The sequence below is a fragment of the Alnus glutinosa genome, chromosome 2 (genome assembly GCF_958979055.1).
Source record: "Alnus glutinosa chromosome 2, dhAlnGlut1.1, whole genome shotgun sequence".
Lineage (NCBI taxonomy): Eukaryota > Viridiplantae > Streptophyta > Magnoliopsida > Fagales > Betulaceae > Alnus > Alnus glutinosa.
Window position 1 is genome coordinate 31140941 of NC_084887.1, and position 15249 is coordinate 31156189.

General features: G+C 39.5%; 1 protein-coding gene across 2 annotated transcripts in view; it reads right to left on the reverse strand.

Annotated features, from left to right (window-relative positions):
• LOC133859440 (nicastrin) overlaps positions 1 to 15249 on the reverse strand; it is a 39102-nt gene that overhangs the window by 7270 nt on the left and 16583 nt on the right. For both annotated transcript variants that reach the window (XM_062294847.1, XM_062294849.1), the window contains exons 9-11: positions 14157 to 14289; positions 13978 to 14049; positions 2305 to 2424 (exon numbers count right to left, since the gene is read on the reverse strand). In XM_062294847.1, coding sequence (XP_062150831.1) covers positions 2305 to 2424; positions 13978 to 14049; positions 14157 to 14289 — 325 coding nt within the window. The remainder of the gene's footprint in view (positions 1 to 2304; positions 2425 to 13977; positions 14050 to 14156; positions 14290 to 15249) is intronic.

Below are 15249 nucleotides of genomic sequence, written 5' to 3' on the forward strand. Positions count from 1 at the left end.
AAATTTCAGGTTGTTTTCATGATTAATCGTAATATTTATAGACAATGAATGCAATTAAAAGAGGATATTTTCTTCCTAAAGGAGGGAAACAAATAAAATAAAACTAAAAAAATATAATTGGGGTTTATCTTTTTGTAATATATAATTTTTTCGTAAAAATCTGAAGAGTTGTTCCATTTTTGATTCCAGTCTTATTGAGCAAATGGAACATCTTTGGTTATGTTTATGATTTCATTCTTTATAGACCAAAGAACTCTTTTCTTTTCCAGGGTTTTTGTTTTTTGGGGTGTGGGGTCTGGTGCTTTGAAGTTTTCATAATTGATGATTGTATTCAAAGAAGACTTGATGGAACAAAAAGAGATCTCCTGTAAGAGAAAAAGTAAAATAAAGAAACAGTTAAGCAGTGTTTGTATTTTTGGTTTTTCCAAAACCAGATATATGAGTTGATTGTGTTCTGTTTAAGTCTTCTTATTGCAATCAACACTTTTTAACTCTTCTATTTTGTTCTTTATGGACCAAAATCTTTGGTTTTTGTGTTAAGGTTTTTTTTTTTTTTTTTTTTTTTTTCTTTTGGGGGGGAGGGAGAGGGAGAGAGGGAGCAACTTGGAAGTCTGATTAGTTCAAAGACACATGACCAAAGGAGAACACAACAGGATGCAGCTAGAGTTGGGGGTTGGGGAAGGAAGATGACGTGCTAGGCAGTACGCAGCTAGACTATTCCTTCCACTTTTTCCAAAGCAGAAACAACTGTGCATTTATGTCATCCTTCAATGTCATATTCTACTCCAACTCCTTAATGGTCACTTTAGAATCATCTTCAATTTAAATTTTCATGCTTTGACAAGTGAAAATTCATTAATTAATACCTTCAAGAGAAAAGGGGCCGGCTATGTGCAAGGGAATTATACAAAAGAGAAACAGACACTAGTTTTGATAAGTAATCAAGATGTATATAAAAAGCGTAAGGCGCCCCAAATACACAAAAAATATACAAGAGAAAACATTTGAAACAGACACTAGTTAATAAACTAAACCATTTAAAAGATATGAAATAGCAAAGGAAGATGAGGTAACAAATTATCCTAAACCATACAAAGCCATCACAAGGAAAACAAGTTTAATATTACAAAAGGGGACCTCCACTCTATTACGTGTAACACATTCGCTGGGACATTATGAGATAAAACAGTACAGCTATCACCCTACTGTACTCCAATGACTTCAAAACATGCGAGGTTACAGTTTGCTTTCCATACAATGTTGCAAGGTATGGACAGCTTAATGACGAGGATTTCTTTCCCTTGGTCTTCTTTGAAGCCAAAGTATTTGCACTGTGAGACTCATCCAGTTTTATGTTTTCATATTCACTGAAAAAGTAAAAGCGGAAAATTTGCCTGCAAATATTAGAAAATGATTTTTTTTTTTTCCTGGTAAATGAAATAGAAGAACTTTAATAAGTATTTTTTTTATTTTATTTTTTTTTCTGATAAAACAAATGGTTCTCATGATCCTAACATGTTTTAGAAAACGAAAAAAATCTGAAAGTGGAAACAGTATTGAGAAAATGAGAACTAGAAAATATTTTACCAAGCAAATACACTATTAAGTTTCTTCAAGGGAAACATAAAGAAAACATCTTTTTAGATGCAGAATCAACCAAAAACTAGAGTAATCAAAAGAATTGACAGGCAATTTTTAAAAGGTCTATTAGAATGATATTATAATCTTGCATCTAATAAGGCAAAACCTTAGAACCCTACTAACATTTAATCCTAGCCCTTAGTCTAATTTAACCCCCCAGTCATCCATAATAGTATGCATAAACTAAACAGAAATCACTAATTCCAACTCTAGAAACCAAAATATTGCTAAAATTTGAAAAAAAAAAATCAACATTCAAGCCCACCAAACAGTAAGGATTGGCACTCCAATCTACCAAAGTTCTAACGCTCTCTAAACCAAAGCAGTCAAAATAATTACCCAATAAATCATAAGTTTCCTGAAATTATCATAAAAAGTTTATTTATCTTATTCTTCCCAACATATAGAGAATAGCCAATTTAGCTATAACATTTTTCCTCAGCTCAAAATGGTTAATTAAATTATTAAAGTAATATACACGAAAAATAAGACCCTTACAGTGTATAAAAACACCACGATACCATTCATAATTGTGTCTCATACGTGTACATGAATAAAATTATGCTTTCCATACAAAGGTTGGAGTAAAACTACTATGTTATAGATAACAAAACTCCTAGATTACATTATAAGAGTTCGACTTTACCAAGAGAAGAAGACTACCATGTCAATTAATGAGTTATTTAGGCCACTAACAGCATCTGATTGTAGATCAAGTTCATATAAAAATCTCCTGCTACCAAGGTAACCCCAGGCCTCTCCAGTGAAAACTATAAAAACAAGCTGCAACAGAATTAAGCCACTGTCAGCAATCAGAGCACTTTTTAGTGCATGCCAGCAATAAAACAAGTCACAGGAAAGTATTCTGAAGATAAATAGATCCAAATAAAAAAGAATGGCACCACTAATATAATTCAGCAGAAAGAAAATTAGAGCACACACATGCTTAACATTAATCAATCAAGTTTTAATCACAAGACCATTCAAAATGTGTTCATGTCTAGAGCACTTGATTACAGGCAGATTGTCAATTTCAATGAACAATTTAAAGTAAATATAGGGTAAAAAACTTGATGACAGAACTGAAGTTAGGTTCCTTATGTCAAAGACCCTGAGGAGGAGATTGTACCATAGGAGACCTGTTTTACCAATTGTTTGGTTGGGTGTGTCCTTGGTAGCCCCTAATAATCCATACCCTTAGGAAGCTTACCAACTCATTCCTTCTTAAGTAATGCAAATTCATTCAAAGCGAAGAGGGACGCAACTCTAGCACATAGGAAGTATACAAGAGAACCCTAAACTATAGAAAAAGAAGAACAAAATTTCCAAAACTAACAATCCATTCTCATGATCTTCAAAGCTCCTTGTGTTCCGCTCTCTTCAAAGACACCACAGTAAACACAAAGGAGCCATCCAACCTATTCTCAAAGCAATACGGTTTCCCAATTGTCCCCACCAACTTACCAACAACTCACTCACCCTTCGAGGCATAACCCAAGCAACACCAAACAATTGAAAAAGCGCACTCCACAATTTTGTTGCAACCTCACAATGAAGGAAAAGATGATAAATAGACTCCCCACATTTCTTACACATACAGCACCACACCACAATAGCATTCCTCTTTTGTAAATTATCCAAAGTTCAGATTTTCCCTAAAGCTGTCATCCACACAAGGAAGGGCACTCTAGAGGGAGCCTTAACTTTCCAAATACTTTTCCAGGGAAAAGGGGACCTTATTGGAGTAGATAACACCTGATAGTAAGACTTAACTTCAAATGATTTCCTTTTAGAAGGTATCCAACAAATTTTATCCTCACCTCCATGGCTTACTATTTGAGAATACAACTCAAAGAACCCAGAAACCACTTCCACCTGTTGATCATGCACAGGTCTTGTAAACATAAATTCTAATGATTGTATCCATAAAGGAACTGCATACGATCCACCACCCACCCATTCTTACAACAAGCAACAGTGAATAATTTCGGAAATGAGAACTTCAAAGGTTGCTCCCCACACCAAACATCATGCCAAAACCACACTTTAAATCCATCTCCTACATAATACCTCACATGTTTAGAAAAAACTTCCTACTCCCTCCTAATACATTTCCGCACTCCCACACCATAGGGCCCCTAACTTCCTTAGAACACCAACCTCCCCTTATACTATCATATTTAATGTCTACCACTGTTTTCCACATAGCCTCTCTCTCCGTAGCATACCTCCACAACTATTTACCCAAAAGGGCTCAGTTTTAAAACTGAATCAAATTTTTCACCCTTAATCTCCCTGAAATTAACGGAGTACATATATTCGATCACTTCACTAGATGAAACTTAAAATCATCACTAATACCCCCCCAAAAAAAAAGAAAAGAAAAGAAAAGAAAAGAAAAGAAAAAGAAAGTCCCTCTGAAGTTTTTCCAATTGATTAGTCACTCCTACCAGAATAGGGAAAATAGACAAATAATACGTTGGTAAATTAGAAAGAGTACCCTTTTTTTCTTCTTTTTTTCTTTTTAATCAAAGTTAACCTACCTTCCTTTGATAAATAAAGCCTCTTCCAGCCCACCAACCTATGTTCCATCTTCTCAATAATTCCACTCCAAATGGTAGAAGTCTTGTAATGAGCACCCAAAGGAAGACCCAAATACTTCAACGGCAATGAAGCCACTCTACACCTAAGAATACTAGCCAAACCCTCCACATCCCCCACATTGCCTATGGGAACAATCTTTGACTTAGACAAGTTTATCTTCAACCCTGACACCGCTTCAAAACATAAGAAAAGGCATCTCAAATTATGAAGTTGTTCACAACTAGGCTCACAAAAGATTAACGTATCATTTGCAAACAACAAACGCGACACTACCATCTCCTCATGATTCCTCGATCCCACCAAAAATTCAGATAAAAGCCCACTATCCACCGTAGCAGATATCATCCTGCTTAATGCCTCCATAATAACCACAAACCATCATCGAGACAGTGGATCCCCCTGTCTTAATCCATGCGAACTACTAAAAAAGCCCAAAGACGACCCATTAACGAGAATGGAAAACCACATCGTAGATATGCAATGATCTATCCAAACTTGCTATCTCCCCCTAAAGCCACATCTCTTCAACAAATACAACAGAAACTCCTAGTTTATGTGGTCATAGGCCTTCTCTAAATCCAATTTGCATAGGCTCCCCAGAGCAAATATGACTATCCAATTTTATTTATTTATTTATTTTTTTTTTTGAGAAGTAAGCGAAATATCATTAAAAAAATGCAAAGTACAGTCAAGTACACAAGGAGTACACAAAAGGAGCGTCTAAGACGGAGAAGAAAAAAAAACAAGAAAATTATGAAAGCTAATCACTAAGAGAGCTAGGAACGCAGTAGTCCAAGTGAACAAAGAATAAAAAATAAAAAATAAAAGTTTTGAGCTCCTCAAACGTCATTTCTTTGTCCTCGAAGTTTCTATCATTTTGTTCCCACCACAAGCACCACATAAGGCAAGAAGGAATCATCTTCCACACAACAACACTCCGAGAGTGGCCACCCGTCCACCAGCAAGTGAATAAATTTATCTTTGTTTTCCATTCCTGTGAGTGTAGCCAAGAAATTGGAGCGGCTTCAAAGGGAGTTCTTGTGGAATGGTATGGGGGATGAGACTAAATTTCATTTAGTCAATTGGCATCGGGTTTGTTCTCCAATCAAGGTTGGTGGTTTGGGAGTTCGTAATGTTATTAAATTTAACCAAGCCTTATTGGGGAAGTGGATATGGAGGTTTTCGCAAGAACGTGATGCGTTATGGAGATCGGTGATTGAGGTGAAGTATGAGAGTGTGAGGGGAGGTTGGAGTTTTTTATCGGTGACGAGGCCTTATGGTGTGAGTATTTGGAAATTTATCCGAAGGGAGTGGGATACTGTGACCAAGTACTTGCGTTTTGAGGTGGGTGAGGGGTCTCATATTCGCTTTTGGCATGATTTATGGTATGGGGACAGGCCTCTCAAGTTATGTTATCTGGCTTTGTACTCTATTGCTCGTTTTCCGGATGCTTGGGTGGTGGATAATTTGTCTGTGGTAGGAGGTGCGTCTCATTGGAATGTACTCTTTACGCGATATGCTCAAGATTGGGAGGTGGAGATGGTGATATCCTTCTATGAATAGTAATACTCTAGTCGGATTCGGCTTGGAGAGGTCAATAGGGTGGTGTGGAATATTTCTAAGAAGAGGAATTTTGAAGTGAAGATTTTTTATAAAGCATTAGTTTGCCACGAAGCGGCCTATTTTCCGTGGAAGGGTATATGGCGTGTTAAAGCTCCGAAGCTGGCGGCATTCTTTGTTTGGACAGCTGCTTTAGGAAAGATTTTAACTCATGATAATTTACGTAGGCGTGGTATTGTGATGGTAGAGTGGTGTGTCATGTGCAAGAAGCATGGGGAATCCGTTGATCACCTTCTTCAACATTGTGATGTGGCATGGGTTATTTGGAGTTATTTTTATAGCTTATTCGGAATGGAGTGAGTTATGCCTACTAGTGTTTTGGATTTATTGAGTGGTTAGGGCACTTTGCTAGATCGTGGTTCTGTTATCCGTATTTGGAAGCAGGTTCCTTTATGTGTTTTGTGGGGCTTGTGGCGAGAGAGAAATTCTAGGCTTTTTGAGAATGTGGAGATTACGGTTGGGGCTCTTGTAGAAATGTGCTCAATATGTTATATCTGTGGGTATCGGCGCATAGCCCGGGTCGTATGTCATTTTCTGATTTTTTACTTTCATGTTCGTTTATCTCTTCTAATTAGGGACTCTTTTGTATACTTCTTGTGTACTAGGATTGTGCCCCTTTGCGCTTTTTAATGAAATTATTACTTATCAAAAAAAAAATCTACCACCCGAAGAGGCATAACCCAAGACAAGCTGAAGCGGCTAAAGATGACATTCCATAAGACACGAGCAACCTCACAATGGAGAAGAAGGTGGTCCACAGTTTTCCCATTCATCTTGCACATACAACACCTATTAATCATAATGACATGCCTCTTTCTTAGATTATCCAAGGTAAGGATCTTCCTTAGCGCTGCTGACCAAGCAATAAAAGCCACTTTCAAGGGAACATTGGTCCGCCAAATACTTCTCCAGGGAAAAAGGATCTTCCTCTTTGCAAGTAAGGACCTTATAGAAAGAACTAACCACAAAATTCCCTTTGTGAGAAAGAGTCCACCAAAGCTTGTCATCCCCTTCACTTCTCACTCTAAAGGAATACAACAAGGTGAAGAACGAAGCCAAGACATCCACCTCCTAGTCGTGGACGTCCCACTAAAGGGAACCACTCTCCGAAACCATGTGAGCTACAACAGGCTCATCCTTATCACGAGCAATGCCATATAAAAACGGGAAAGCTTCCTTGAGGGTCATCTCTCCACACCACACATCATGCCAAAATCTGATCTTGGAGCCATGACCTAAAATAAGTCTGGTATGACTATCCAAATATTCATACGCCACCAAGACAAAATCCAAAATTTGTCTACCCTTGATAAACGCATTTTGAGAACTTAAGACAATTTTCCCCAATACTGACTTCAACCTATTTGCCAAAACTTTAGAAATAATTTTGCTAACAATCCTCAGGTTAGCCACCATAGCATCCTTATTCCTTACAGTGCAAAATAACTCCAGAAAAGATTCCTGCAAAGGACGATCTCCACATCACACGTTATGTCAGAACCTGGTATGAGAGCCATCACCCACCTCAATCCTAGCAAAACTAGAGAAGGAATCCCACCCCCCTCCTAATGTGTTTATGAAGAGTCACCCCGTAAGATCCGGTCATACCGTTGTGCACAATCCACCCACCAAATTCCCATACTTCTTATCCACTGTCTGATAATAAAAGGCCTCTCTCTCCACAACAAACCTTCACAACCACTTTTTTTTTTTTATAAGTAAGAAAATTTCATTAAAAAAGCGTAAGGCGCCCCTAAGTACGCATGAAGTATACACAGAAGCAACCCAGCTAGCCCACATGAAAAACCCATAAGAAACTACATACCCACAACACCCAAAAGCCACATGAAACCCAAGATATAATAGAAACCCTCCAACAAACACCCAAAATACAAAGTAACCCCCATAATAAAATAAAACCCAATAGAACCCCCCATCCAACACCCAAGATACAAAGTAATCCCCCATAAAACAATAAAACCCAAGATTCAAAAGAAACCCCCCATCAAACACCCAAGATACAAAAGAACCCCCCCATTATACAATAAAACCCAAGATACAAAGTAACCCCCCCTCATACAAAAAAACCCCCCAAACCCAAGAAAACCCCCAAACAATACCCCCAAAACCCACACAACAATACCCCGAATACAAGAAAGCAAACCCAAAATACAAAGAAAAGCCAGAGCTACAGGAGGGAAAAAAAAAAAAAAAAACAGTGGCGCGTGGAGCCACGCGCACCGGTGCGCCACCGGTGCGTGTAGACACGTGCAACCGGAGCGGCGCGAAACCAGGTAGAAGGACCATTGGAAGAAGCGGAAATTGCCAGAGAAGCCATCGGAGAGGCGCGTGTGCAGGCAAGGTCCCATACGCTGCAGATCTAGCACCCATAAAACAGAAACACCCACGGCACACCGGAACGGTGCGTGGCGGCCACCCGCGGCAGTGCCGACGGCAGAGGAGTCGGACCACGACGGAGAGTCCTCCGGAGAGGCACGTGGACGGCGAGGAGGCCCCAAAACCCGTAGATCTACAACCCAAGAAGCGCATGAACAAAAACAGCCACCCACAACAGCGCGGCGGCAAACCATAGAGACGGCGACATCGGCAAGGACCGAAACAAGCCGGCGAGGTCACGAGCGGGGCGCGAGCGCTCCGGAAAACCCAACCACTGAGAACTACCCCCAACAAAAGAAAACCCCAAAACTAAAAGACCCAAGCGAAGAAGAAAAGCTAAGAGAACCTAGACCGGAGAGGAACCAGAAGAGGAGGAGGAGGGAGGGAGGATGAGATCTATCTTCCCTCCCTCACAAGCGAAGAAGAGTAGGCTAAGGGTTTTTTGAAAAGAGCGGGACAAGAGAGTCTCCCTAGGACATTTGTAAATCTAAGGTACGTAATGACCCTAATTGAAAGTAATCAAAATCCTAATCCCCAACCCTACAAACTGAATAGGAGTACAAACCTTCTTCCAATTAACAAGATGGAATTTAGACTCATTATCCAAACCACCCTGACAAAGAATTCTGCTACAATTTTTCTAACCGATTAGCAACACCAACCGGATAGGGAAGATGGAAAGGAAATAGTTAGGAATGATGAAAATTGTGCTCTTAATCAACGTTACTCGACCCCCCTTAGACAACAAGTAAGGTCTTTTTCCATTTAGCTAATATTCTCTCCATTTTCTCAATAATAGTATCCCAAATATATTTAGCATTGAACTAAGCACCCAATGGGAGGCCTAAATACTTCATAGGCAAAGATGAAACCCTACAACCCAGAATACGAGTCAACCCACTCATATTTGGCACATTACCCACAGGAACCAATTCGGGTTTAGGCAGGTTAATCTTCACATTGAAGCAACTTCAAAACACAGGAGAAAACATCTCAGGTATCGAAAATAATCTGGAGTAGTCCCATAGAAAATGAAGGTATCATCAACAAAAGGGAAATGGGACACAGATACAAAATCATCACCCCCTAGCCCCCCACCAAAAAACAAGAGATAAAGCCCCCATTCATAGTAGCTGACATCATATGACTCAAAGCTTCCATAACAATCACAAAAAGGAGGGGGGGAGAGAGAGTTGCTCTATCTCAGACCCCGAGAACTATTAAAGAAACCAATGGGCGTGCCATTGATAAAATTAGAGAACCTAACTGCACTAATTTCTCCCCAAAGCCACATTTGCGCAACACTGGTGATAACGTTATTTGGGCGTTTGGGGGTGTTTATGGTCCGAATGATGACAGGGAGAGGAGGGTGTTGTGGGATGAGTTAGCTGGATTGATGAGTTGGTGGGAGATGCCTTGGTGTATTGGGGGGGATTTTAATGTGGTTCGCTTTCCTAGTGAGAGATCTAGTGGTGCTGGCTTCTCTGCAGCTATGGAAGAGTTCTCAGGCTTCATTTTCTTGCATAATCTGGTGGACGTACCCCTTGATGATGGCCAGTTTACTTGGTCTAATGGTCAAGAAGATCTTATTTGGTCTTGAATAGATAGATTCTTAATTTCTTCGGAGTGGGAGGAACGCTTTCCTGATGTGTCTCAGAGGAGATTGACAAGGCTTTTCTCCGATCATTTTCCCTTGTTATTGGATTGTGGGACTAATAGAGGAGGAAACAAGTATTTTAAGTTTGAAAACATGTGGCTGAAATACGAGGGTTTTGTTGAGCAGGTTCAAAAGTGGTGGATGTCTTATGATTTTTCTGGTTTGCCAAGCTTCGTTTTGGCCAATAAATTGAAGGCTTTGAAAGCTGATTTGAGGAAATGGAATGAAGAAGTGTTTGGTGATTTAGGGAAGAAGAAGAAAGAATTATTGGAGGGTATTCGAGAGCTGGATTTAATCGAAGAATGTCGATGTCTTGAGGAGGATGAAAAAATTCGTAGGGTGGATATGGCGAGAGAGATGGAGAAGACCCTTCTTTTTGAGGAAATGAGCTGGAGGCAAAAGTCTAGAGCTTTGTGGTTAAAGGAGGGGGATAAGAATACAAAATTTTTTCACAGAGTGGCCAACTCACATCGCAAATTCAATCAAGTGGATTCTTTGAATATTAACGGTATAATTTCAAGAAATCCTGCGGAGATTAAGGAGCATTTAGTTAACTTTTACAACAAGCTGTATTCAGAGAACTGTTCCTGGCGGCCTAGGGTGGAGGGCCTATCTTTTTTATCCATTGACGAGGAGGAGAGCACCTGGCTAGAAAGAGCTTTTGAGGAGAAGGAGGTGTCGGATATTATCAAGGAATTGAATGGAGATAAGGCGCCGGGCCCTGACGGATTCACTGCGGCTTTCTTCCAAAAGTGTTGGGGTTTTTTAAAAACTGACATTATGGATGTTTTTGCAGAATTTCATGCTCGAGGCAAGCTTGAAAAGAGTCTGAATGCTACTTTTGTCACTTTGATTCCCAAGAAGACTGGTGCCATGGATGTGAGAGATTTTCGCCCTATTAGCTTGGTTGGGGGGATTTACAAGATTGTTTCAAAGGTTCTTGCAAAACAGATTTAAGTCCGTTGTGGGCAAGATTATCTCCAACACTCAGAATGCGTTTATTGGTGGTCGACAAATATTAAACTCTGTGCTTATTGCAAATGAATGTGTGGATAGTCATATTCGATCGGGGGAACCTGGACTTCTGTGTAAGCTGGATTTGGAGAAGGCTTATGATCATGTGAACTGGGACTTCTTGCTTTATTTGTTGCAGAGATGTGGTTTGGGGGAAAAATGGAGGAATTGGATGCGTTTTTGTATTTCTACGGTGAGATTTTCTATTCTTGTAAATGGAACCCCAGCCGGTTTTTTTAGTAGCTCTCGTGGGTTGCGACAAGGAGATCCTCTTTCTCTTTTGTTGTTTGTGGTGGTTATGGAGGCTTTGAGTCGGATGTTGACTGCCGCTTTGGATCAGGGTAATTTGACTGGGTTCTCAGTGGGCTCCAGGGACTCCGAGGCCGTAGTTGTGAATCATCTGCTATTTGCGGATGACACTTTGATCTTTTGTGGCGCTCAAGAAGAACAGATTCGACATCTGAGATGTATTTTCTTATGCTTTGAGGCAGTTTCTGGCTTGAGAATTAATTTAGGAAAATCAGAAATTGTTCCTATTGGTGGAGTAGAGGATGTCAAAAGGATGGCTAATCTTCTTGGATGTTGGGTTGCTTCTCTGCCTATGACTTATTTGGGTTTGCCGTTGGGTGCTTCTTACAAGTCCACCTCTATTTGGAATGGTGTTATTGAAAAAATGGAAAGGAGGTTGGCGGGTTGGAAGCGGATGTACTTGTCGAAGGGTGCTCAGTTGACTCTTATTAATAGTACGCTCTCCAACATCCCCATATATTATCTATCATTGTTTCCTATTCCTGTGAGGGTGGCTAATCGTCTTGATAAAATTCGAAAGGATTTTCTTTGGGGTGGCATTGGTGACGAGACCAAATTTCATCTAGTTAATTGGAACAAGATTTGCACACCTTTGCATACAGGTGGGTTGGGAGTTCACAATTTTATCCAGTTCAATCGAGCTCTCTTGGGTAAGTGGTTGTGGAGATATGGTAGGGAGAGAGAGACTTCATGGCGTTTGGTGATTGATGCCAAGTTTGAGAGTTTAAAGGGGGGGTGGTGTTCGAAAGAGGCTTCGGGTTCATTTGGAGTAGGTGTATGGAAGCATATTAGGAGGGGGTGGGAGGAATTTCGTAATTTTGTTCATTTTGAACTGGGGAATGGATCAAATATTAGTTTTTGGCAAGATTGGTGGTGTGGGGATAGATCCTTGAAGCAATGCTTTCCAGCTCTTTTTAGTATAGCAAGGTATAAAGACGCGACGGTAGAAGATAATTTGGTGGTTCATAATGGTGCTATTCAGTGGAATGTTCTATTCACGCGACAAATCCAGGATTGGGAGTTGGATATGGTCCTTTCTTTCTTCGATCGTCTATACTCCAGTTCGGCTCGACATGGGGAGGGTGATAGGTTAGTGTGGAATCCCTCTAAAAAAGGTTTATTTGAGGTGAGATCCTTCTATAAAGAGCTTATTAGGAAAGTTGGCCCTTTTGTCCCGTGTTTCCCTTGGAAGAATATTTGGCGTGTTAAGGCTCCAACTAGGGTGGCCTTCTTCGTTTGGTTAGCTGCTTTGGGCAAAATATTGACGGATGATAACTTACGTAAGAGGAAAGTGATAGTAATTGAGTGGTGTTGTTTATGTAAGAAGAGTGGGGAGTCTATTGATCACTTGTTGCTTCACTGCGAGGTCGCCCAGGCTCTTTGGAGCTATGTCCTTACTTTATTTGGGGTTGAGTGGGTTATGCCACGTACGGTGTTGGAGTTGCTGAATAGTTGGGGGGCGGCGCTTGGGGGTGGTCATGCTATAGAGGCTTGGCGGTTAGCTCCTTTATGCTTGTTGTGGTGTATTTGGAGGGAGTGGAATGCTAGGCTGTTTGAAGATGTAGAGACATCCATGGTGGAGCTACGGAAGCGGTTGCTCAATACTTTATATTTTTGGATAGCGCCCCATCATTGTTTGAGCTCTTTTACTTATGTTGAATTTTTAAATTTATTCTCTGTTCGTCCCTGTTAGGGGTTCTCTTGTATACTTCCCGTGTATAAGGGTTGCGCCCCTTTGCGCTTTTTTATATCATTGTAATTATTTATCAAAAAAAAAAAAGTAAAGCAAAAAGTCCCAACTAACATGATCAGAAGCTTGCTCGAAGTCATGTTTACACAAAAGCCCCCAGCTTGCTTGATTTGAGAAGGCTATCTAGGAATTCATTAGTGATGAAAACCGTGTCTAGGATTTGACAACCTCTGATAAAAGCATTATGAGTATTTGAAATGATATTCTCCAATACAATTTTCAATATATTCGCCAAGACCTTCTGATGCAGTCATGTCCTCTATCAACAATAGTGTTTCAGCCAAATCACCAGCAAGAAGTTTTATGTCAACAAGAGTTCTAAGTTTTATCTCTATTCGTTAGTCTTTATTTTGTTCATAGTTACTATGTTTTAGTAGTCCACGTGTAGTGTGTTTTATCTTATGTTTATTTTTTAGTCTTTGTCTTGTTCACAACTACTATATTTTAGTGGTTTACGTCAAGTATGTTTTATCTAATAAGTTTGTGGGTTATATAAGGTGATGTAACGATGTTATTAGGGATCAAGAATGAATAGACTGAATGAAGAGTTATTATTTTGAAATTATGTGCTTGAGTGAGAGTGAGGCCCTATTCAACATGGTATCTATCTTTATTTTCTGTTGGCCTTCATTTATTTTTTGTTGCTTTCATTTGTGATGCGTCACCTTCGTAATAATTTTGTACATGCCACTCACCAGACTAATAGGAAGAAAGTCTTTGATCTCAACAGCTCCCACTTTCGTCAAAATAAGGGTGATGTAAGTAGCGTACAAATACAAAACCAAGGACATAATTAAACTAGAGTAGGTTACCAAAACTGTAAATTTAATGCTTAGAGAAAACATTGAAAATCACTAAAACCAAAATCTAAGACCTAAAAGAAAAGATGGTCTATTCTTCAATTAAAGGACCTTATCATAACAAGTTCAGCACAATAAGCAAATAGCAACATTGTATTAAGAAGCCACACTCATCTCAACTGCACCTGTTTAGTAAGGTCATCCAGACCATCTACATGTGAAAGTGCATCAACTGCTGCTAGCAATGAAATCAGTCCCTAAAATAATCCAAACAGTTAAATGCGCTTAATTAGGTAAGAATAAACATGTAACATTCTAGATTAATCTCAAATGTTGATATATGCATCAAAAGAATTGAACTCACAGATATGGGGGAGTCTGCACCAAGGCTTTTGTCCCGGAAAAATGAAGCAGAATCCATAGATGCCACCGTCAGTATTACAGGCTTGGATTGGTCAGATGAAGAAACGTTAATTGGAGGAAGGGATGACCAAACACTGCCCTTCACAATAGAGAAACAAAAACTTACAATTTATGGTAACATAAAATGATTAGAAACAAAGGGAAAAAAATGAAGAGGAAAACATCTAAATTCACCAAAATGTTAGATCTATACATTCAATTCTCCCTCCCTCCCTACCAAGGGAAGTATGCAACAGAAACACAGTTTAGCTCATGAATAGTGCCTAAAATTGGACCAGACCACCCTTCTGAGACTTTCAATGAAATAATTCACTTCTCTAAATTCCCGTCTTTGACCTCCTGATGCAGGATCAATAATAATTAGGAGTTTCTAGTCTTTCTATTTATTTACTTTTTTTGATAAGTGATAATTCAATAAAAACAAAGGTGTATAGTTCGTTATACAGGGGTATTATACAAGAGAATTACCAAAAAGAACAAAAGGATCTTTTAGTTACATATAATTTTCATAATACGCACGGTTAGTATTATAGTTGATTGTGTTCTTCTTCTCCCTAATTGGCTGTCTCTCTTGTATACTCCACGTATACTTGAATTGCGCCCCTTTGAGCTTTCTAATAAGATTGAATTACATATCACAAAAAAGAAAGAAAGAAAGTATTATAGTTAATTGAGGGCTATGACTTAAATGATAAAGTCCATTGAACCTTACTCTTCCACAAAAGGCACCTTAAGGGAAGAGGTTTGCTCAAAGCTTATAAAGCCCACAACCCAAGTATACCTTGGCAATGTGGGACTCTTAACACGCCCCCTCACGTATGGCACTATTGTCCAAACACGTGTACAACGGGAGGGAAGACCCAATATTGTCCAAGGCCCTGAAGCTCTGATACCATGATAAAGTCCATTGAACCTTACTCTTCCACAAAAGGCACCTTAAGGGAAGAGGTTTGCTCAGAGCTTATAAAGCCCACAACCCAAGTATACCTTGGCAATGTGGGACTCTTAACATTAAATGTAATTTGGGTTTTATC